The following is a 25,945-nucleotide window of genomic DNA, read 5'->3' on the forward strand; positions in this document are numbered from 1 at the left end:
GCACTTTATTATTGATTGATTTGAAAAATAAAAAAAAACTTTGTTTTTGCCAAAAACATGAAGGCATTAATTCAGCTGCTGGACCAGGGCATCATAAGAGCATTCAAGGTATATAACTACTGTAAACTGCTCACTTCAATAGTAAATTCAGATGAGGAAATGGAAATGTTCTTGAAATCTGTAAGTCCTAAGAGAGTTGTGTATTCATTAGTCTTGTGGCAAAGCATCAGTCCGGCCACTGTTAGAAATAGCTGAAATAAATTTTCCATTGAAGAACATGGAACACATGAATGCTGTAGTGACATAGATTTCAACAGCAGTGACATCCAGTCTGCATACGATGTTCTATAGTGCAATCTTGGTCTTGAAGACTTGAACTGTTGGGTAGTTGTTGACAAAGAAGAATCAATTTTGGAGATCATAAATGACAAAGATATTATTGATTCTGTTCGAAATGAAACTAATGAAGCAGTTGAGGATGAGGATGATGAAGCTGAAGAAGGATGTTTAGATGAAGATCCCAGTACACATGAAACACTGGATAATGTAAATAAAGTCATTATGTGCATCCCAGTAAACATGAAATACTGGATAATGTAAATAAAGTCATTACTTGCATGGAACAACAAAGTGAAAAAAAAAACTGAGTTCTTGCTGCTGATGAACTTAAAACAATATATGCCAAAGAAACTGCACAAAATGATCCACCAAAGAAAGCTGACTGACTTCTCTAAAGCAGTAGAATAATGGTGTACTGTAGCTTGGATGCAGTGTTGTAAATCATTACACTTCATTTGCTATGTACTTTATATACTGTACTGAAACTTGTGTTACTGCTTCATTGACATTTGAGTGAAATTTGTCTAATTGCTGTACCCTATTTGATAAGTTTCTGAAATGTTTTACTTCTGATGTTCTTTAAATTTAAACACAGTGTAGTACAATATATATAATATTGCATTGTGTATTCCTTTTAACTTTCTGTGGGTAATTTATCATTAATGGCTCACTCTTGATATAGGATGGGTACACTATAATGTGGGGATAAAGTGTGTTTCCCAACAACCACGTTATATCAAGCTTCTAGTGTATAGCATCAAAGTTCAGAATCTTGTAGGCATTAAAGCAAAATAAGCAGTTGAAATGATGAGGGTCCGAACTTTTTATGTCAATTATTTTGTAAATTAATTAGTTTTAGATAATTTAAAAAGCATTCTTTGAAAGCTGGAAATGTCTGCTTTCAAATAACTGGTAACAATACCTCCTATTCTGTCTGTTAGCTCAAAAGTGTTTTCTCATTATATGATGTTGTTGTAACTTCTGTTAGCATAATGTGTAAATAACCAGTCCCCTAGTGAAAACAATTGCATCATTCTAATAAGGATGACAATTACAAATAGCTAAACCATAAATTTAAATGAACTTTCACACATATAACAATTCAACATACGCTTGTACATATTGTGTGTGCAGCTGCATTTGAAATAGAATGAAAAAAATTAAAAATTTTAGTTATTCATGGGAGCAGAAAACATGATAGAGGGATTAGTTTCCAACTTGCTGTGTTTCAAGATGAATGGGGAATCATTACAGCAATGATACAGGCCAAAAATGGGGAAATCCACTAAGTTAAGTGACTTTGACGGTGGGCAGATGCTTATGAACTGGCACCTGAAACAAGCATCTTGGAAACAGTCAAGCTGGTTGACTGTCATGAGTATCTGTGGAAACTGGTGAGACTATGAATAGGTGACAAAGTTTTGAGTGTCAACACCTCATCAAAGAACACACAGATCAAAAGCTTGCACAACCTGTAACAGAGGATAGACAGTGCGTGTCACAAGGTCAGAATTGTGTAAAAGTGGTTCGATGCATGTGGTTGTAAACTCAACTTGATCTCTTGGCCATCAGATTTGTATGATGGAACATCTCTGGGACATATCTGGGACACTATTGGGCAGCTGCTTTGCACTCACGTATCAGCAGCCTGTAATTTATGAAAATTATGTTACCTGTGCATAAACATCTGGTGCTACATACCCTCAGAAACCCACTAATGAACCAAGTGAGGTGGCACAGTGGTTAGTTCACTGGACTCACATTCAGGAGAATGATGGTTTCCCGATGGAACTGATGACCTCACTGTGTGGTCCCCTCCCCCAAATCAACAAACCAACATATTAATGACATGCTGAAGCCGCGCCAGGTGGAATTCATGATATGAGTTCCAAAGGTGGACTAACATACTATTAAGCAGTTGGTCATAATGTTTTAGCTCATCAGTATGTGATTCTGTGGTTTCATTGGATAGGTTCTCAGCCATATCATGTAACTAAATCATGTATTCTTGGCATAAATAAGCCTCAACAAACATTAAGTTCTGTATTGTGCACTAAATATTACTATTTCATGTCCATTAGTAAAAATATTGATTCACAATTGAAGCAGACAAGAAGAAAACACTTTTTAGCTTTGTGTAGGTGAAAACATAACAAAACTTTTTTACCTTTCATTTGTCTATTGGTGCACTGACAGAGTAATTATTTTTGCCAATGTTCACAATAATGAGCAAAGAAGTTATTAAGTTATTGGTGTCCCTTTACCCATCTTCTAGTGTATGCTGACTGTTGTTTCTGTATTTCAGGAGGACCAACTCAGCTTGAAATGCAGAATAAGAGGATGGTCTGCCTCTATTCCACCACATCACTTGCACACCTCCTCCCATTTTGATTATAAAAAAGTTTGAATTATTTTAATGTTTATATTCCTAACCAAGCATCTCCTGACTCATGCCCAAGGCAAATATCCACTATTTTTGTCCATTAGTTCCCACTAACATTATAAAATACAGTGACCAGGTTTTTCTGTAATAATATGCAGTTTAAATGAACACTGAATTTGTTGTTCTTTAGGCACAAGCAAAATGTCCCTATGTTAGCTAATCACCATTCACACTATAGTCACAATCATGTGTATTTTAATGCTCCTTCTGAGTTTGCCATTGCTGTTCAGTTCTGTATGGCTACCCTCGATTAAGTAATCTTTCATACATCTGAAAATTAAACACATTTATGTACTTCCATAGGCGATGAAACTTGATTTGAGCTTCCATGACCATTTTGGTGTACTATGTCATGCTGGAATGATTCAGGTTAAATTCAGTGAATGTCGAATGCATTTGAATCTTCTGTATTTGCTTTCCACATGCGATCTTTGTTGAAATTATTTCTGAGAATGATATATAAATGTTATACTTCTTCTTTGTAATTATTTTTTTTTATTGCACATCATTAGATAATGTGTAATGGTGTAATATTTTTCTTGTTCATTTCTGTGGCAACAGCTTGTTGATTGTGATGGCAAGAAAATTCATTTCTATATATTCTTTGTAGATTATAATAAATACTAGAAAATTATTTTCAGCTCAAGTGTACGGTACTTAATACCTTCTTAACCTCACAAATAAACATTTATATCACTTCCAGTTATTGTTAGTTTGTCTATGGTTTAAATATTGTATACACATAAATCACACCACATAATCACAATTTTTCAGTATCCCAATTGACATCTTAAATTACTTCAGATGGAATGTAAAGACCCACAATTTTTTGAACCTTTCTTTTTCAATTATCTCAAAACTTCATTGCCTTTTTTCCACACAGCTGTGTATTCTTGTTCGCTGTACTACAGGGCTTACATATGTAACATATTGTTGTCTGCACACATTGTCTTCCACTCTTAATAAAATAATCTTCAGTCTTGATAAACTAATAATAGGCTCAAAGTCTAGATGCAAAAGCGTAATAAGCTCACAAGTAAATTCTTCATGCAGAATTCACTATTGTTTTATCATCTTCTATTATATCCTTCTACTCAAACCTCTTGTGTTCCAATTTCATATATGTTTCAAAGGCTGCCATGTCAGGGATTCTGCATGGTAGCTTTAAATATGTTGCTTACTGTTATTATATTTCTCTTCCTTGCACTGGAAATAATTGTCCACATGATTAAATAGCAGTGTGCATTTCTACATCTACATCTACATCTACATCTACATTGATACTCCGCAAGCCACCCAACGGTGTGTGGCGGAGGGCACTTTACGTGCCACTGTCATTACCTCCCTTTCCTGTTCCAGTCGCGTATGGTTCGCGGGAAGAACGACTGTCTGAAAGCCTCCGTGCGCGCTCTAATCTCTCTAATTTTACATTCGTGATCTCCTCGGGAAGTATAAGTAGGGGGAAGCAATATATTCGATACCTCATCCAGAAACGCACCCTCTCGAAACCTGGCGAGCAAGCTACACCGCGATGCAGAGCGCCTGTCTTGCAGAGTCTGCCACTTGAGTTTATTAAACATCTCCGTAACGCTATCACGGTTACCAAATAACCCAGTGACGAAACGCGCCGCTCTTCTTTGGATCTTCTCTATCTCCTCCGTCAACCCGACCTGGTACGGATCCCACACTGATGAGCAATACTCAAGTATAGGTCGAACGAGTGTTTTGTAAGCCACCTCCTTTGTTGATGGACTACATTTTCTAAGCACTCTCCCAATGAATCTCAACCTGGTACCCGCCTTACCAACAACTAGTTTTATATGATCATTCCACTTCAAATCGTTCCGTACGCATACTCCCAGATATTTTACAGAAGTAACTGCTACCAGTGTTTGTTCCGCTATCATATAATCATACAATAAAGGATCCTTCTTTCTATGTATTCGCAATACATTACATTTGTCTATGTTAAGGGTCAGTTGCCACTCCCTGCACCAAGTGCCTATCCGCTGCAGATCTTCCTGTATTTCGCTACAATTTTCTAATGCAGCAACTTCTCTGTATACTACAGCATCATCCGCGAAAAGCCGCATGGAACTTCCGACACTATCTACTAAGTCATTTATATATATTGTGAAAAGCAATGGTCCCATAACACTCCCCTGTGGCACGCCAGAGGTTACTTTATTTCATGAATGTATACAACTTGCTTGTAGTTTGCATATCTGAGTTCAACTTATGCAACATGCTGTCTGTGTGGATATTTGAATACAACAAAACAAACTAAAAAAAATTCCAAGCCTTTTTCTTGTCTAATTTTTTCATCTACATTCTTGCATACAGTTTTCATTGATGACCTTTGACATCTCTTATTTTGAGACATTCCCTGTGATATCCATGTGGAGTTATAAGTTCTGTGCAATACTTGTTGTGATGTAAAGGCGTCAGCTGACAAACTTCAAATACCATATGCCACCCAAGAAGTAACTCAAACTGATACCCATACAACACAGACAAATGCATACAATATGTACAGGGTGAGTCACCTAACATTACTGCTGGATATATTTCGTAAACCACATCAAATACTGACGAATCGATTCCACAGACCGAACGTGAGGAGAGGGGCTAGTGTAATTGGTTAATACAAACCATAAAAAAATGCACAGAAGTAAGGTTTTTAACACAAACGTAAGTTTTTTTAAATGAAACCCCGTTAATTTTGTTAGCACATCTGAACATATAAACAAATACGTAATCAGTGCCGTTTGTTGCATTGTAAAATGTTAATTACATCCGGAGATATTGTAATCTAAAGTTGACACTTGAGTACCACTCCTCCGCTGTTCAATCGTGTGTATCGGAGAGCACCGAATTACGTAGGGATCCAACGGGAATAGTGATGGACCTTAGGTACAGAAGAGACTGGAACAGCACATTACATCCACATGCTAACACCTTTTTATTGGTCTTTTTCACTGATGCAGTTGCTAAAGGGTGTGAAAACTGATGAACTATTAGTTTAAAAAACCATGGTTGCAAAATATTAACACAAATTATTTACAGAATAAAACAGGTAGAAACTGATCTCAGGGAAGACCAGTTTGGATTCTGGGGAAATGTAGGTACACACAATGGAATACTGACACTACAACTTCTTTTAAAAGATAGGTTAAGTAAAGGCAAACAATGTTTGTAATATTTGTGGACTTGGAGAAAGCTTTTGACAATGTTGACTGAAATAGTCTCTTTGAAATTCAGAAGGTAGAATGGGTAAAATACAGGAAGCGGGAAGCTCTCTATAACTTGTACAGAAATCAGATTGCAGTTATAAGAGATGAAGGGCCTGAGAAGGAAGCAGTACTTAAGAAGGAAGTGAGACAGATTTCTAGCCTGTCCCCCATGTTATTCAATCTGTTCATTGAGCAAGCAGTAAAGAAAACACATACACAAAAAAATAATGGAGTGGGAACTAAAGTTCATAGAAAAGAAATAAAAACTTTGAGGTTTGCTGATGGTGCTGTAATTCTATCAGAGACAGCAAAAGACTTGGGATAGCAGTTGAAAGGAATGGGCAGCATCTTGAAAGGATGATATAAGATGAATACTACAAAAACAAAACAAGGCTAATGGAATGTAATCGATTTAAATCAGGTTATCCTGAGGGAATTATGTTAGGAAGTGGGACACTTAAAGTAATATAAGAGTATTACTATTTGGGCAGCAAAATAAATGATGATGGATGAAGTAGAATGGATAGAAAATATAGGCTGACAATGGCAAGAAAAGCGTTTCTGAAGAAGAGAAATTTTTTAACATTGAATATAGATTTACTAGTAGCTGTTAAGAAGTGTTTTCTGATGGTATTTGTATGCAGAGTAGCCTACCTATGGGAATGAAACATGAACAATAAACAGTTTAGACAGGGAAAGAATAGAAGCTTTCAAAATGTGCTACTACAGAACAATGCTGAAGATTGGATGGGTAACCATGTAATACTAATGTTTTGTCAGACATGCACTTACTGTGTATTAGTGAACACTGGCTAAAAGAGTCAGAATTACCTTATCAGTATATTCAAAACTTTAGATTAGTCCACCACTATTCTAGGAAAAATTACAAAGGTGGTGGAACTTATATATACATAACAAATAGCATTAGCTGTGAACCTTTCCATCCCTGTGAAGTGTATTCCTTAGACAAAGACATTGAAATAGCTGGGGTAGTACTTGCCGACCTATATATGTATATAATGTGTGTATATAGATCACCTAGTGGTAACTTTTCAGTCTTCCTCAGAAACTTTGCACTATTGCTAGAAAAAGCTTGTCATAACAACTCAAAAAATATAATAATATGTGGTGATCTCAACATTGATTTTCTTGAAAAATCTGCTCGAAAGTCCCAATTAGAAAATTAATGATGTCATTCAACTTAAATATGAAAGTTATATGTCCTACGAGATTAAACAGCTGTCTTGATCAGGTTGCTACTAAAACTGATTGCACTGTAAAAAATTATTGATGTTGGTTTTTCAGATCACAGTGCACTAACAATATATTTTAATCCACCACTCAATGTACTCCCAACAGGAGAAACAGTTATTAAATGTAGAAGTTATAGTGATACCAACATAAACAACTTTGTACTTAGCTTAGAGAAAGAAGACTGGCAAAGTGTATTTACTTCCTCATCAACAAATGAAAAATATGACAATTTTCTGCAGATATTTGAATATTACTTTAATTGCCATTTCCCAGAGAAAACAAAGACTATCACTAACGAAAAACAGAATGCTTGGGTCACAAAAGGTATTAAAACTTCATCAGAAAAGATGAGGCTGCTGCACAGACTTAGCAAACTGGACAGTGGCAAATCCAAAGAGCTCAAGGTATACTATAAAAATTACAAAAACACATTCAGGAGAGTTATCAAATTGGCTAAAAAGCTCATAATGATAAAACAATTAGGTGCTCTTCCAACAAATGTAAGACCATCTGGGATATAGTAAATGACCAGACTGGTAGAAAGTTAAGGATAGAGGATAAAATCACACTAAAGGACAAAAGACTGAAAATGCACATAAAATTGCCAGTAAAGTCAACAGCTATTTTTCAGAAATTTCCACACATCTCCTAACCAACTCTTCAAATACTGTTCATTCTCCTCCCACAAATCTCCTGATCTCGTGACTAACTCTCCAAACACTGCACACTCTTGTCTAAAAAATAATACTCCTCTGAACTCCTTTTTCCTATCTCCTACAACACGGTATGAAATCGAAGATATTATTAAAAAAAGAGTCAAAAAGATTTATTCTGCAGGGCATGATCTGATACCCTGCTTCTTACTTCATAAGTGTTCAAATTACATCAGTGGACCCCTGTCAAATATCATAAATACCTCATTTCTAGAGGGAACATTTCCAAACCAGCTAAAACTTGCTAAAATTATACCTCTCTACAAGAAGGGAGAGAAAACGGACATGATAAACTATAGGCCAATTGCTATACTCTCTGCCTTCTCAAAAATATTTGAATAGAATATGTTAACTAGATTAGAAATATGTTTAAATTCTAACAACATAATCACATCTTCCCAATACGGATTTCGGAAAAATAGGTCCATCACACATGCTCTGTATGCATTTCTAGAAAAGTGCTCAAGTTTTGTTGACCGTAAACAACCTGCTGTCGGTATATTTCTTGATTGGTCCAAGGCCTTTGACATGGTTGACCACAAGCTGCTGCTTATGAAACTCCATAAGTATGAGATTAGAGGTGTGGCCCACAATTGGTTCCATAGCTACCTTAGTCAAAGAAAGCAATATGCAGAAATAAGAAAATCAGAGACATTCAGGCACTGCAGGTCATATATACTACATACAACAAATGGTGTCCCTCAGGTATCTGTCCTTGGCCCTGTTCTTTTCATATTGTTCACAAATGATCTCCCAGAACACATACCAAATTCCAGCTCCTTTCTGTATGCGGATGACACAAGTATCCTGATAACCAGTAGAGGTGACACATTGCAAGATGCAGTTAATGAAACTACTTGTCATTTACAATTGTGGTTTGAAGCAAATAGACTACTCATAAATACTCAAAAAACTGTAAGTATCAACTTCCATACTATACAAAATATAACCCCCTTCAATGCAGTTATAGTTATCGGCAAATATGACATTACGAACAGGCAGGACACCAAATTTCTTGGACTTACCATCAGTAACACACTAAATTGGAAACCACATATTGAGGCATTGTCACAAAAACTTAGTAAAACCTGCTATCTATTACGATCATTAAAAGACACAGGCAGTGTAGATACCTTGAAGCTGGTGTACCATGCCATGTTTGAGTCTGTCTTGAGCTATGGCCTAATCTTCTGGGGAAAGAGCTCTGATTGTCTCACAATTTTCAAGTTACAAAAACAAGTAGTAAGAATAATGAAATGAAAAAAAGAACTGAACACTGTAAACCACTATTTCGACAGCTAAACATCTGGCCACTGCCATGCCTCTATATATTGGAACTAGATTGTTTTACAGTACAGCACGTGGACGCCCTTGGCAGAAATGTAGACTACCACACACATGACACCAGAAACAAATCACAGTTACAAATTATAGCCCACAGCACAAAATTATATGCGAATGGGGTTAGATGTATGGGCATTAAAATATACAAGGAACTCCCAACAGACATAAAAACAAGCAAAAACCCAAAAATAATGAGAATTAAATTAAAGGATTTGCTACTAAATCACTGTTTCTATTCCATGCATGAATTTCTTGAAACAAAATTTTAATTACTTGCAATAAGCTGTTTATTCAGTTGTAGATGTTTCTACTTAGTAAGATAATTTAATTATTGTATCTTATCTATATTCTGTCTGTATCTCATATATGTATTCTGCTATGTGAACTATGTACCACAATATTTTAATTACTTGTAATAAGCTGTATATTCACTTGTAGATATTTCTACTTAGTAAGATAATTTAATTATCGTTTGTTACTCATATTCTGTCTGTATCTCTTATATGTATTCTGCTATGTGCAGTATGCACCATCATCATCTCTCATCACACACCACCTTTTTTATATTTTGTCTATATATCCTGTATGTATTCTGCTATGTGAGTTATGTGCCACTACTGTCATATCTCATCATATACCATCTTAACATAATTTTTCAAATTGACTTGTCCTATATCATGATGTGCTTTGCTGTACAAATTGTATGATCTACAGGACCAATAATAAATCAAATCAAATCAAACTAATGAAGAAGTATGGAATAGATCTGGGGTTTCAAGAAATTTGTGGTAGCGCTTGGCTAAAAGACGGGATCAGTTGGTGTGACAAGTTCTGAGACATGAAGAGATCACCAGTTTAGTATTAGAAGGAAGAGTGTGTGTGTGTGTGGGGGGGGGTTTACAGTTATAGAGAGAGACCAAGAGATAAATGAATACAGTAAGCAATTTTTTTCAACATTTTATCTATTTTTGCTGTGTCCTACTAGTCTATGACTACTTGAAATTTTAAAGTTGTTTACAACTACCACATCCTGTGTTTCTAATTGTTAGGTAGAATATAGTCAGTTCCATATTTCATTCCATTTGGTACTTGCAAAGCCCATTGTCTATTTGTTTTCTTCTGGAAGAAGTTGTTGAGGTCAAGCATATTGGTCTTAGTGATGGAATTTAATCAGTGCATGCAATTTGCATTGACCATACATGCAGGAGTTCATCCCCCACAAATAATCAACAAGTCTTCATTTGTAGAAATGAAACAACAAAAGATAGACACTTCTACAGCTAAATAGTCTGCCTAAATGTCTGACTAATATGTATTGTTGTGATGCTGGAACATACTGTCATGTCTTCATCTTTTACAAATGATTTTAAGCAAGTCTGCAACTTGAGGCTGGCAAAAATAAAGCTGTAATTCATTGCCTTTAATGGTGTTGTTGTTGTTGTTGTGGTCTTCAGTCCGGAGACTGATTTGATGCAGCTCTCCATGCTACCCTATCCTGTGCAAGCTTCTTCATCTCCCAGTACTTACTGCAACCCACATCCTTCTGCATCTGCTTAGTGTATTCATCTCTTGGTCTCCCTCTACGATTTTTACCCTCCTCGCTGGCCTCCAATGCTAAATTTGTGATCCCTTGATGCCTCAGAACATGTCCTACTAACCGGTCCCTTCTTTTTGTCAAGTTGTGCCACATACTCCTCTTCTCCCCAATTCTATTCAATACTTCATCATTAGTTATGTGATCTAACCATCTAATCTTCAGCATTCTTCAGTTGCACCACATTTTGAAAGCTTCTATTCTCTTCTTGTCCAAACTATTTATCGTCCATGTTTCACTTCCATATATGGCTACACTCCATACAAATACTTTCAGAAACAACTTCCTGACACTCAAATCTATTACTGGTACTGTTCACATATCATGCATCAAGACATGTATCATGATTGAATAGACTGAGAATTCCTTTGTACCATTGCAGACTAAATGTCAGTTCTGCTGTCGCTCGGAAAAGCCGTGCGGTCTGCGGCACCTTGTCACGGTCCATGCGGCTTCCCCCGTCAGACGTTCGAGTCTCCCTCAGGCATTGGTGTGTGTGTTGTCCTTAGCATAAGTTAGTTTAAGTTAGATTAAGTAGTGTGTAAGCTTAGGGACCGATGACCTCAGCAGTTTGGTCCCATGAGATCGTACTACAAATTTCCAATTTTCCAGTCCTGCTGTTAAGAAGTATTAACCTGTATATATTGAAGCTTTGTCACTTTAGTGTGGTTTCAGAATTGCCTGAGGTGGAGAGGAGCCTAATGGTTTAACTAATTTATGCACCACGGTGACAACTAAATAGTTGTAAAATTTGCCTGCGGTCCCCTGTTGTGTCCAGAACTTGCATTTTTGTTGTCTTGTTGGCATTTGATGTGGAACTATATCTTTGAAGTCCAGTGATGCACTTTACTCACTGCCCCAACCTTTGTTTTGAGACACTTAGAATGATACAGAAAACCTGAAATGTTGAAAATGCTGCATCAGTAACATCTGATGTTCAAAATGATAGTAATTTACTCCATGCAAAGCTAATTTCTTGGGGATTTGATATTTATAGTGAACAGTAAATGTTTCAATACACTGAGACTGCAGAATTGCATCAGTTTCACAAATGAAATCACCCATTCAAAATTTCATCACATCTTCATTGACTTCCCAGTTGACAGATGCATGTTTGGAATTAATCCTGATTTGTAATGGAAATGGTTGCATAAATTCTATCAATACTTATGGAAAAGAATTTACTTTCCATTTTTGTAACTGAAATTGTGTGCAAGAGATCAATACTATCATGAATAATTGATACGTTGAGAAGGCTACAGTTCATTACAATTGGTGGAAAGTCATCAAGTAAAACAGAAGTGATATGTGGCTTTCCCCAAGGAAGTTTTATAGGTCCTCTGTTGTTCTCAATCTATATAAATGATTCTGGAAACAGTCTGAGCGTCCCTCTTATATTGTTTGCAGTTGATGCTGTCATTTATCATCTAGTAAAGTCACCAGAAGGTCAAAAGCAATTGCAAAATGATTTATACAAGATATCTGTATCGTGCAAAAAGTGGCAATTTCAGTCTAAATAACAAAAAGTTTGAGGTCATCCATGTGAGAACAAAAAGAAATTAATTAAATTTTGGTTACATGATAAAGCACATAAATTTAAAGACAGCCAGTTCAACTAAATACCCAGGGATTACAGTTATGGACAACAAAAATTGGAAAAGTCACATAGATAATGTTATGGGGAAGGTGAACCAAAGTCTGTGTTTTATTGGGTGAATACTTAGATTAGAAGATGCAATCGGTCTATTAAAGAGAGTGCCTTCACTATGCTTGTCTGTTCTCTTCTGGAGTATTACTATGTGGTATGGGATCTGTACCAGATAGGTTTGATAGAGGTCACTGAAAAAATTCAAAGATCAGCAGCTTATTTTGCTTTATCATGAAATAGGAGGGAGCGAGTCGTGAATATGATATGCAAGTTGGGGTGTAAATCATTAAAACAAAAGCGTAGGGGGGGGGGGGGGGGGGGAGGGGGGGGGGGTTGTTGCAGTGAGATCTTTTCATGAAATTTCAGCCATGAACTTTCTCTTCTGAATTCGAAAATATTTTGTTGATGCCAGGCTACATAGGGAGAAATAATCATCTACTTAAAATAAGAGAAATCAGAACTCACACTTTAAGTGTTAGTTTTCCCGTGCACTGTTTAAGAGTATAATGGTAGAGAAATAGTTTCAAGGTGGTTCAATGAACCCTTTGCAGTTATTAAGTGTGAACTGGGGAGTAGTCATGTAAATGTAGATGTAGATACTGTTGCACAGAGAAATGGTTTAATAATTTCTGGGAATTAATTTGGGATAAAAAATTGCAAACTAAAAAGTTAAAGTGTTTTCCCACCTCTCATCATCCCCTCCTCCATCAGGAATATGACACTTATTGTGTTTGTGTGTTGAAAATATGTACGAAGAATCTGTCAGCATACACTGACCACCCCAATGACATTACAACTAATCTGAATGCTCTCATATTCAACAAAAATTGGTTGAACGAAATTGCGTATTTCAACCAAGAACTTCTGAGAAAAACAAATCCTTATGGAATAAAGTGTTGTACCGTTGCATATTTAAGAAAACACTTTATTTCAGTATTTACAAAACTCAATACAGTGTGATGTTTTCCATTAATTGTATGAAGTGCTGAAGATCATACAAGTATCAGATTTGTAAATCCTACATTGGTATATTTGGTATTGACATGTTTTTATTTTGCATTTAAGCTCCGAATTGTTTTATGGACAAAATTAGTATTCATACAACACACTTTTTTGTACAGTTGTGCTTATGATTTCCTTTATACAGGGAATCCATACAGCTACAGAATTGAGAACAATATCTTGACAGAATTACTTTCATATTTGGTGATTTAAACCTCTACTTCCTCTTCCATTGTAATCTATATTTCAAATAGTCTGTTATCATGAGACTGTTTTTACCAAACAAACACCCAGTTTGTATTGGATAAAATCACTTCAAATTTGAGAATTCCAATCTGACTATATTATTTGATACTTTAAAGTTGAATAATTGTATAAAATATAAAGCTAAGAAATATTTGCAAGTTAAATCCTTCCAGTTATACATTTGGAATCATAATCACTTATCAGTGGAAAACGGGAAAGCATGAGAAGCTATGATGCACTCAACTTCCATTATGGGTAATGTTCATGGTGATCAGGTTAAATGATCCTTTCACAAGAATGCCATACTCATGTGTACATGAGAACAGTATAATGGCCATAGGTTTGTGTTTATTTTCATAACCTGCAATCCTATAAATAGTTCTTTGTGTTGACTCTTATATTTCTTTGAAAACAATGACATTTGAAATATGCAGAGTAGGAGGAGATCTAGACATTAACTGTCATGCATGGATTGTGTGATATTTGTTCTTGTAACAAATGAAAGTTTCCAAATAATATTTTTGAATTTCAAATACTATGTTTTGTGTTTAATTATACAAGACCAAACAAGTGGTGACTTTGACATGATCTGAATGAGAAACAAATATTATAAAAGATAAAGCGAACAGTAATATCCTAAACAGTGATACTACAGTAGAAGTGGACAAAGCTAGTATCAAACTTTCTCCAGTCTGAAATGACAAGCCTGATAAATGGTTTTGTCAGGCTGATGCAAAATTAACAATTGTGGAAATGCGGACTGAAGCAACCAAATTCAATTACTTCTTAGCATAGTTAGAGCCCTGATTTGTTGAAAATAGGTGCAATCTTGTAAACAGTGACAAAAGCAACGTATGTTTGTTGGCTAAAAAAAGACTTTAATGACTTTTAAGGAAGGTGAAGAGCATCGAATTAAGAAATTAGTTAGTGAATTATAAATTTGTAATATGATGACCAGTCATTTACTTTGGAAAATGAAAGGTTGTGGAGGAATGGACATTTCAAATAAAATTTTAAAGTCTGTCTGGCTAGACAAACCTCCTGTTAGCATCTGAAATATTTTAATAATTTCTGAAGAAAATTTGGACAAACTAGCACAAGTGACTCACCGGATTCTGAAAATGTGAAGCAATCATGAAGTTCCGTCAGTTTCCTATGGCATGTGAGTCTTTTGTCAGTGAAAGATCTTGTGTTAAGGGTGGAAGAGTTTGAAAATGAAATCAAAAAATCCAGATGTAGGGAGCAACAGTATTGATTGCAATGATGTTCTTGTAGCATAGGCTGCAGCAAGCCAAGATGAAATAGTTCATTTTCATTACAGCTCCAACTGTAGACCTGAGAAATGTGTCCAACCTTGCAAATGGAAAAGTGAGGGAAACACCAATTGGCGGACACAGTAATGGCTGAGTGTTCTGCCACAACAGTTATACCAGATTGCTAATATCAATTGTTTGTTAGAGATAAAACTTCAGGGCTATGTTTTCTGGTCAATTATGGTTCTGATGTTTCAATTAAACCAGTGTGTCGCAAGGATAAGGTTAAATAGATAGGCTACAAACTTTATGCTGCAAATGGATCTGAGATTAAAACTTATGGATCAAAGCTATTGAATCTTGAATTTAAAATGAAGTTTTTAGCGGTCTTTCAGTGTAGTCGACACAACAAAGGCATAATAGGTGCAGGCTTTCTTTGTTGGTTTAGTTTATTAATAGATCTGAAAAGAAAATTATTAGTTGACAGTAACAGATGTGGCTCCACTCCAATGTGCAGTTGATTTGTATGATTCTGTTAGTTCGCTTCATACTAGTTGTAAATATTCTGAACTACTTAAAAAGTTACCTGAACTGACAAAATCCACCCTTATGCCAGGAGAAATAAAATTTTACATCGCAACCTGCAGTGGCCCTCCACTGTACTCAAAACCCCACAGGTTAGATTTACATAAAACTAAACTGGCTAAATAAGGATTTCAGTTTCCAAACAATCCTAATATAATTTGCCACCTCTAAATCCTGGTGGCCTATCCCTCTGCACATGGCAAAAAAGCATGTGTTTGTGGAGGCTACCAACATCTGCTGTCCTGTTCCTCACATAAATTATGCAAATTCCATCCTTGTGGGCAAGAAAATATTCTCTGAATTCAATCTCCCAGTCCCCTCAATGCATATTAACAAATCCCAGCAGCTGAAAATGAAAAGGAATAGAGTGTTGTGATCAAACCATTTGGACTTGATGAATTCAATTTCATGCTGCTTGGCCTCAGGAATGTGCCCAGTACCTTTCAGAGATTTGTTAATGAAGTTCTGAGATATTTAGATTTCTGTTTTGCATATTTAGATGACATACTGATAGCTTCTGGCTCTCAAAAAGAACACGCTAAACATTTAACTATCATGTTTCAGTGACTGAACAAGTTTGGTGTAAGGATTAATGATGGAAAAACTGTTTTTGGTGTTTAAGAAATTATCATTTTAGCTCATGTGATAACTCCAGAAGGTACAAACCAAACCCAAAATGAGTACAAGTGATAATTAATTTAGAACATCCAGGAACTGTATCAGAATTCTGTCATTTCACTGGCATACTGGATTTTTACTGATGGCATTTGGAACATACCACAAAACATCAAGCTTCCTAAGTTATTACATAAAGAATTGCAGGAAAGAAAGCATATACTGGAGAGAAAAAGCAGTAAAGCAGTTTAGGAAGTGCAAAAAGGACATTGCAAACACAGCCCTTTTAACATTCATTAATATAAACAACAGTGTTGCAGCAGAATGGAGAAGGAACATAGAAACCAGTTGGTTTCTTCTCCAAAAATTTCTTGCCATCGTAAAAGAAATGTTCAACATATGATCAGGAACTTCTCAGCAAGTACATGGGAATAAAGTATTCAATATACCTGCTCGAAGGATTAATGATTTGCCAGCTGGCATGAGAGATAACTACTTTCATTCCCACTACTGCAGCTGTGATTTGTCTGTCTGGCCACATAATGTGAAGTAATTGTTGGTAAAAATGGATCTTATGAAGAAAGGAAGTCTTTGTTTTCTCAGTAGATCACTAAAGTGAATAGAGGTGCCCAGTTTTGAGTAGGTCTAGTAAGCTCAGAAATATATGTTTATATGCTTAGACAGATATGACAAGCATTGTAACAAATATAAAATCAGATGCAAGTAGGACAGATGAAAATATGAAGCACTTTTAGTAACTTGTATGAAGATCCACACTGAATTTGATAGTCAAGCCTCCTTTGCGTTTGACTCCTTTACTTACACTCTAATCTTCTGCCAGCCTACATTTTGTTTTTAGTAAAGGAGCTGTCAACTCAAAAACTCAGTGACTCCCTCTCACCTCTCCTCTCCATGCTACGTTCAATTAGTGTCATTTTCATTCCAACAAAACAATGTGACATATGGTTATTCAGCAGAGTATTAGCTCACTCTTTGATTAAAATTAATTTCATCTATTCGCAGACATAAGCAACAGCAGTTTTAATTAAAATTTAGTCACACATACCAGATGTAAACCAATGTGTGTGTGTGTGTGTGTGTGTGTGTGTGTGTGTGTGTGTGTGTACCTAAAATAATGTACTCAACTGAATAAATTTGGTGTTAATATTACTGAATTCCTACATTACAGACTGTTAAAAGAAACTTTAAATTCTATTACTGAAACTAGTATTGCAATATCAAATGAAATTATATAATTAATATTGACACACTTAAAGTATTATCTTCATTAAAACCAATAACATACTAAAATGGAGACAATTAACTTGAATTGAAATGTTCACTCTATTTAGCATACATCACAACGTTATTTGGAATGATTAGACACAAATGCTAGTATTGTCTTTTAAGTGTCCACACTTTTCAGGAAACAGTATTTGAATATGTTGACAGCTTTCACAAAATATATTGATAATGTTCTGTGAGTTAATATTGTGAGAAATGTGTAAAAACACATCAGAATGATGCAAACAGCTAAGCAAAACTTGAGCTTTCAAAATTTCCCACATGATCTTAAATGGAGTATTGTCATCATGGCACCTGTAAACAGAGAAAAAAATCTAAAATTAGAAGTAAATTAATTTGCAAGATATTTGTAACAAATACATAATGCAAAAATGAGTAATAAATATTTTTATTCTCTTAATTTCATTTTAGTTGGAATGCACTTCACCTCTAATTGTCTTGGTGTTGACCAGATGTGGAATTCAAACTGTTTCGAAAATTAATTATATTGCTAACATGTCTGTACTGTGGCTCTTTGCAACATATTTGCAGCCAAGAAACATGGATGTGATTGCATAGATTTTTCAGGCATTTAGCCACATGGAATGGAAGCTCTTCATCAGTTTTTAGATAATTTTACTGCTTTTATCCAAGCATCAAATTTTTGAAGGAAATTGAAAATGATGGCAAATTAACTTTTTCAGGTCTTTTAATACACAAAAAAGAAAACAGGATTTTGAGACACAGTGAATACTGTAAACCAACACATATGGACCGCTACCTCCATGCTACTAGTTATCATCCCCGACATCAATACCCAGGAATTTTATATACAAGTGGTAAGAGAGCCTATGCTATTTTGGATTCTGATAAGTTGATGCAGTAACTGGAATATCTTAAGGTTGTTTTCAGGCAAAATTGATATACTAATCATCAAATGGTTCATGCTTTCCAATTTGGACCACTGTGTGAACCAACAATGGACACTTCTAAAACCTGTGCTGAAAATACACTCACGCATGCAGCATATTGGTTCAGAGCAAATGGTTTCCTGCTAAATGAAAATAAAACTCAGCAGATAATCTTCACCCTAAGAGACAAGCCACTATCTGATGACCCTAGTTCTGTTAAATTCCTGGGAGTTTATTTAGACGAAAAGTTATCCTGGGGCCAACATGTAAACTATATTAGTAGTAAACTATCTAGAGTAATTTATTTATTAAGACAACTCAGAAATTGTGTACCTGAAACATACATCAGATCATCTTATTTTGCATTTTTCCAGAGTATAATATCCTATGACATTATCTTGTGGGGTAACTGTAGTCATATACATGACATCCTATTATTGCAGAAGAAAGCCATTAGGATAATTACAAATTCTTCACATAAGGCTCACTGCAAACCCTTATTTACTAAACAAAAAATTATGACTGTAATAAACCTCTATATATACAATGTCTTAATCTTTACGAAGAAGAACCTACAAGATGTGAAACGTAGAGAAAATGTATATTGTTACAACACAAGAAGCATCAAACACATATACACACCTTACCACAGACTATCAAAATCAATAAATAGCTATGAAGTCACAGGGCACAAGCTATTTAATAAGCTGCCACATGCCATACAGGATCTTCCTGAACATACATTCAAAGAAAGACTGCATGAATGGTTTATTGCCCACCCGTTCTATGATATCAATGAATTCTTCAACTGTAAAATGCAGTAATCCAACAGATGACCCACTGTACATTTATTGTAATATAAGCTAAAATATTTCAGTAGTCAATACCTTATCACACTGTATTATAAATTGTAACTTCATTTGACGTTGTCAATTGCTGTAATGGCCTAAAGACAATAAAATCTTTATTATTATTATTATTATTATTATTATTATTATTATTATTACAACTGCTTTTTTACCCTTTTCAGGGAGTATTTCTTTGAAAATTTAAGTATCCTCAGAAAATATGATAATAAAAGTGTTCTTTTGCCTCTGGCTGAAACTAAAGCCCTTCTGGGATCAGTTAAAGATGATTTGGAATTGAGGAAGCCTGAAGTATATGGAATTCCCTGTCATTGCAGAAAGGCTTATATTGGATAGACACAGTTCATGCCCAATATGTGGAACATCAACATCAATCAGCATCATACATGTCTGCTCTAGTCTGAAAAATCTGCCATTGCTCAACATTGTCTCAATGTAGGGCATAACACATCATTTAAAGAGATGCAAATTATTGATCCAACTTCCCAGTACTGGGATTGTGTACTCGAGGAATCCATTAAAATATGATTATCTGATGACATTACTAACAGAGATAAAGGTTTTAAGCAAGATGTGGAGTCTTATTTTATTGGTTAAAAAAACAACAGTGGTATGGTTTTTAACTGGCTGCATCTTCATTTGTGATTCATCACATTTTTTAGTTTCTACTGCTGAATGCACTGCAATTCTTTGCTTTGCAGAGGGTGTATAGAGGAGCTGCTGTATCTGATGTTACCTCAGTTCTGGCATGCTGTGCATCTACAGTCTCACCTGAAGATGATACCCAGTTGGGCTGTCAAAATATTGTGTCATCAGGATGATGAAATTCGATTGCATACCCATGAAGACCATCAATGAAACATGGATATTTGCATAATGTAATCTAGCTGTTTGTAAATTGCTCATTTAAAAGCAAAGATAATTTGAATATAAACTTTTTCATTATTCACAAGACGTTAGTGAATAAGATAAATTCAGTCTGTGTTTTCTGAAATGCAACTAATTAATTATCCTTGTTAAAGCAATGGGACATTACTTAAAACTCGAACTGAGCTGACTATTGCAAGTTAGGCAACCTATATATATTGTATTTAACATCCATTATAGTAAAATTGAGATAAGTTCAGAATAGTGTGATATTGTTGCTTGCAAAGGTTGGATAAAATTCACAGCAGTAGAGTAAGATTGCAATGTGCGTTGTTGTTTTTGCTGAGGTGTCATGATCAAAATATTGTTCTGTTGGTCAAAGTTGTGCATCATATTAATTCTCATGTCACCAGTCACATCAAGTAGCATGCTGGCCTAGCTCTAGTTTGTGAAAAGATCCATTACACTCATTGACAGCTGAATTTTGTTTCCAAGGATTCTTTTGGCTTCATTTAATGATTGCCTCAAAAATTTTGGCTTTTCCTTAGGATTGGCTGAATGGTGCTGCTGCTTGCAGTATACCGGGTATTTAATTCTGTAACTGCCTAGCATTTGTGAAATTTGAACATATCTGTGATAAAATCTCACAGAGAAAGCTTTTGATGACACAGCTTTAAATTTTGCACTGTCTGCCAAGTGTGTACCGGTGACTGATTTTATTAGTTCTATTGAACAGGCTGTTTTTAAACTACCTCTTGATGTAGCAGAGGAGGCTAGGAGTGAAGCATGTCATGTGTTGAATGGAGCACAACCATCCAAGAGCAATATAACAGTGGCTGAGGGGACTGCTTTATATTAACTTAGAATTGATCCAGATATTGTTATTTTACTTACAGACAAGGGCAATGCCATAGTTGTGTTGGAAAAGCAGGATTATGTTCAAAGACTGCAGTGTTTACTGTCTGATTCAGCATATTGTAGGCTTTGTGGTAACCTCACAAAAAGTGGTGAGAGAAAGACGAACAACCTCCTGAAGAAAAGGTCCTTGTCACAGGCAATTATCAAGAGTCTCAATTCTTATTGTGCTGTTCCCCCTAGCTTATATGGCATCCCTGAGATCAACAACGAAGGGTTCCTCTCCTTCCAGTCATGAGTTACATTGGTGCTCCAACATACTGTGTAGCAAAACAACTTACTACTCTCTTGTGCCTTATAATAGGTCAATGTGAGCAGCACATTAAGAACTCAGTGGATTTCTTACTTTGATTAGAGTGGATGCATTTCAATGACTTTGATATTCGAGTAAGTTTTTATATGGACTTTCTCTTCACTCATGTTACTGTGTCTAGCTCATTACAGTTGATTGAGTAAGGGTTGGTGCTGGATTACGATACCTATTTCGACATGTGTTGACTTCCACTTACTTTTCATTCAATGACCAGAACTATGAGCAGACAGATGGAATTGCAATGGGAAGCCCATTGTCACATATCATTGCCAATTTGTTTAGCTTGCTTTCTGACTGTATTTTTATTGTGCCTATCTGTGACTCAGTTTCTCCACTGTATTATATTTTAACTGATTTGTTAATAAGCAGAGCACTCACTCTTCGTGGGGAAGGAAGTACTGAAAGCAGAATACAAGGGCATACTGAAAGTGGATAATGAAAAGGAGAAATAATATTATTTGATCTCACATTTTAGTATATTTTAGTATAATGACATTTAGTCTGTTGCCTTTATATGGTGATGCTATCCTCATTCAAAACCACTGCTGCTCTTGCTTAGTCATTCAGATTTCATAGCAGCATGTAACATGTTAGAAAAATATTTCTGTATATTTAATTCTTGGAGATAGGCAAATAAATATTTATAAGAGTACTTTATAGTGAATAAAAAAATAGGCTTTGATTTTGGTTTCTCACCTCCTTCACTTACTGCTGAGGTTTGTTGGCAGGTTCAGTAATCATCTGATGAAACAATCCTCTAATTTTTCTTTTTATTTGACCTATTGTTAGCTCTGGCCGCTGGCGACACAGAGCAACAGTCCCTACAGACATATACATTAACATCAAGTTAAAGTGGCAAAATGTAGCTGACTGTTAAACACAAGAAAGTTATCAGATAGATAGATAATTTTATTAGCTCACAGATATAGCTTTTGATGAGTTGGTACATGTAATGTTAACACAACACATGATTATACTACTTGTTTTGCTTTATCACTTTTTTGCTAATTTTACAGTTATCCTAATTTCCATATTCTTGGGTATTTTTCCCACATAAAAGTACAAGAAACTATCCTATATTTTAGAACAATTATTTTCCTTTTCAGAAAGGATAGAGGAGTAAGGTGCGGGAGGTAGAGAGAAAAGACAGGCCACCCAGACCCCAGGTTGACAGGGACCCACTGTGGTGTGAGCAACCTGCACTTCCATTCTATCCTTTCCCAATGTGCCACCCATTCTTCCCTGAGAAAGGAGCTATGGACTGAAAAGTTGCACAGGTCACACCACAACACAAGAAAGAAAACAGAAGTAATCTGCTGTATTACAGTCCCATATCATTAACATTGATTTAGGATTTTGGAGAATATGTGAAGTTCGAACACTACAAGTTACCTTGAAGAAGAGAATAAAGTGATGAATGGTAGTCATGGGGATCTCAAATTGATTCTATATTTATAGATTTACAGGAGGCTTTAGACACTTTTCCTCCCAAGTGACTTCTAATCAAATTGTGTGCTATGGAGTAGTGCCTTAGTTGAGCAATTGGATTTGTAATATTCTGTCAGAAAGGCCACAGTTCATAGTCACAAAGTCACCAAGTAAAATAGAAGTGATATTTGGTGTTCCCCAAGGCAGTTTTATAGGGTCTCTACTGTTCCTTATTTACATAAACAGTTTAGGAGATAATTTGAGCAGCCCCCTTAATTGCAGGTGATCTTGTTGTTTATTATGGTAAAGCTATTAGAATATCAAAGCTAATTGCAAAACGATTTAGGCAAGATATCTGTATGGTGAAAAAGTTGGTGATTGACCCTGAACAATAAAAACTGTGTGGTCCCTACTACTAAAGGCATCCATTAAATTTTAGTTAGAGAATAAATGACGCAAATCTCAAGGCTGTAAATTCAACTAAATACCTAGGTATTACAATAACAAACAGTTTGCATTGGAATGACTACATAGAAAATGTTATGGAGAAGATGAACCAAAGAGTACATTTTATTGTCTGAACATGTAGACGATGTAACAGATCTACTAAAGAGACTGCCTACACTATGTCTGGAGTATGACTGAGCAGTATGGGATTTTTTTTTCCAGCTAGGCTTGATGGAGGTTATCAAAAAAGTTCAAAGCAGGGCAGCCCATTTTGTAATTGCAAAACAGAGGAGAGAGTGTCACGAGTATGGTACATAAGTTGGGGTGGGAATAATTAAAGTAAAGGCATTCTTCACTGTGGCAAGGTCATTTCATGAAATTTCATTCACCAGCTTTCTCCTTGAAATGTGAAAAAATTTTGATGATGCCCATGTTCCTATAGAAAAGTGATCATAGTAATAAAATAAGAGAAATCAGAGCTTGCTCAGAAAAATTTGTGTTCATTTTTATCATGCATTGTTCAAAAGTGGAATGGTAAAGAAGTAGTCTAAAGGTGGCTTGATGAATCCTCTGCCAAGCATTTACGTGTGAATTGCAGAGAAGTCATGCAGACATAAATATACTTGAGAGTTTTTGATCATCTGTTCAGTAATAATACTTAGTTACTCACAGTTTGGATTTCAAAAGAGTTACTCTACTGAGACAGCTATTTATATGTTCGCTGAACACATCATAAAACTTTTAAAAGATAAAATATCACCATTTGGGATCATCTTTGACTTACACAAAGCACTGAATTGTGCCAGTTACACTATTTTATTAGATAAATGAATCATGGGATGAATTACGTGGTTCAGCACATGTCTGGTTTAATTCCTATTGAAGAAGTAGGGTGTTGAAAGTTCAAGTAATATGAATAGGGACACAATATAGTCTGGATGTGGATTAATTTAATGGGCATTCAACAGGATTCAGCCACATTATTTTATTTTAATTATGGGGAAGAATTAGTACCTTTTGCAGATAATATGAGCTTTATTAACAGACTAAGCAAAGAAGCATTAACAGAGAGAAGAGAAAGTGATGTTTCAGTTTTAAGAAGAAGTTAAGCTACATTCTGATGATGGAAGCAGATGGAAACTTCAATGGTGGTTGAACTTGTGCAGGAACATATGTAAGTAACAGTCTGGACTTTAATTTTCACTTAAAGTGGGATTCTTTACATTCCTAGGGTTTACCTTCTCCAGTTTCCTCATGATGTTGGGGTTAGATACTATTGTAGTACTTGGTAAAGGATTGAGGGCTAAACCATAACTCTGGTAATGTCCACTGACTGTATTTTACTGGGGCATAAGGCCCCATGTGTCAAGTCACATGATGTAATTGTTTGGGTATGCCACCTGACTCAGGTAGAGGAAGCCTTGGATACTGCGAAAACTTGATAATTTCTTAAGGATAGTTCAGAATAGCCATAAGGTTTTTATTTTAAATATGAATTGTATTGAGTAAATGTTTTAGGATGAGTAAGGATGATGGGAGTAACATGTATATCAGTAATTAAACATAGTTATCATGTAGAATTAAGGTCATGGTTTCCAAGTGTAAGTCAGGAATATTAGGAGATGTAATATGGAAAGTTTGACACCTAGAGAAAATAGCTCAATAAAATAAGGTTAAGCCATAGTACAGCACTGATGAGTTAGAACAAGAACAAAGAGTCCCAGTGGTATTGGTTGATCAAGTCTTACTGTCTTCATGTCATGTGGCATTGTCTCAAAACAGAAAAATGCATGATGCATCATTGGCTGTGACATTCTCAATTAAACCACTCTATGTCCCTTGAGAAGCAATTTCACGATAGCGGTAGATCCACCAACAATTGCAGCTATGAAAAAGATCTGATATAGCGGAAAAGTCTATCAGATGTTAGGATGATGTATAGAAGTGTCTATAGCTGGGAAAATTATAGGATTATTGTACAGTGCAGATAGAGCTGGTATAGTGCCTACACAATATCTTGAGAACACTGCCAAAGCAAGGTTACCATGGCTCACTTACAGTTGTAAATAATTTTTTTCTGAATTGCTAAGGTGCAAAAATACGGTACAAAATGACAATGTGAAAATCATAAAGTTCATGCAAGTGACTATTGCCAAACAATATGGCAGTGCACATACCATTCAGTTTGTGTAGGTCAGTTTTGCTCCTGACAGATTAAGGAAGTGCTTAGCCCATAGTACATGTATTCTACTTAATAGTTGTTAGCTATAGGTACCAAGTTATGAGTGTATACTTGTAGACGATGATACAATGAGATTTAGATAAGATGCAACCAGTTTGTAGTGCTAGGAATCCATCTTGACACCTATTCCTCTCATGTAGTGGAGCCAGAAACTGCTGTTCAACAAAGAATTTACTGCCCAAGGATGGAGCAAAGCACAAACCAATGCCAGTGTCAATAAAAGAAGTGTAAATAGTGTAAAGAAACAAATGACACTGTGAGTAAAGTAGAAGATAGAAAGTATAATTACTTTTAAATGTATCAGAACTTATGTTGCAGCCAACTTACAAATGGGAATCCAGAGGGCTGAATTTTCTTAGAAGAAGAAAGAGTAACAGCATGAGCCATAAGCCATAGCCAAGTA

At 35.6% G+C, this 25,945-nt stretch overlaps 1 protein-coding gene across 1 annotated transcript in view; it reads right to left on the bottom strand.

Annotated features, from left to right (window-relative positions):
• Positions 1–17,822: 17,822 nt before the first annotated feature.
• Positions 17,823–25,945, bottom strand: part of LOC124798911 (histone H3.v1-like) — a 32,531-nt gene continuing 24,408 nt past the window's right edge. Inside the window, exons 5-6 of the mRNA XM_047262442.1 lie at positions 22,122–22,246; positions 17,823–17,868 (exon numbers count right to left, since the gene is read on the bottom strand). Of these exons, the coding sequence (XP_047118398.1) occupies positions 22,131–22,246 (116 nt within the window). The 3' untranslated portion in view covers positions 17,823–17,868; positions 22,122–22,130. The remainder of the gene's footprint in view (positions 17,869–22,121; positions 22,247–25,945) is intronic.

This window comes from Schistocerca piceifrons, chromosome 5, assembly GCF_021461385.2.
Source record: "Schistocerca piceifrons isolate TAMUIC-IGC-003096 chromosome 5, iqSchPice1.1, whole genome shotgun sequence".
Taxonomy (NCBI): Eukaryota; Metazoa; Arthropoda; class Insecta; order Orthoptera; family Acrididae; genus Schistocerca; species Schistocerca piceifrons.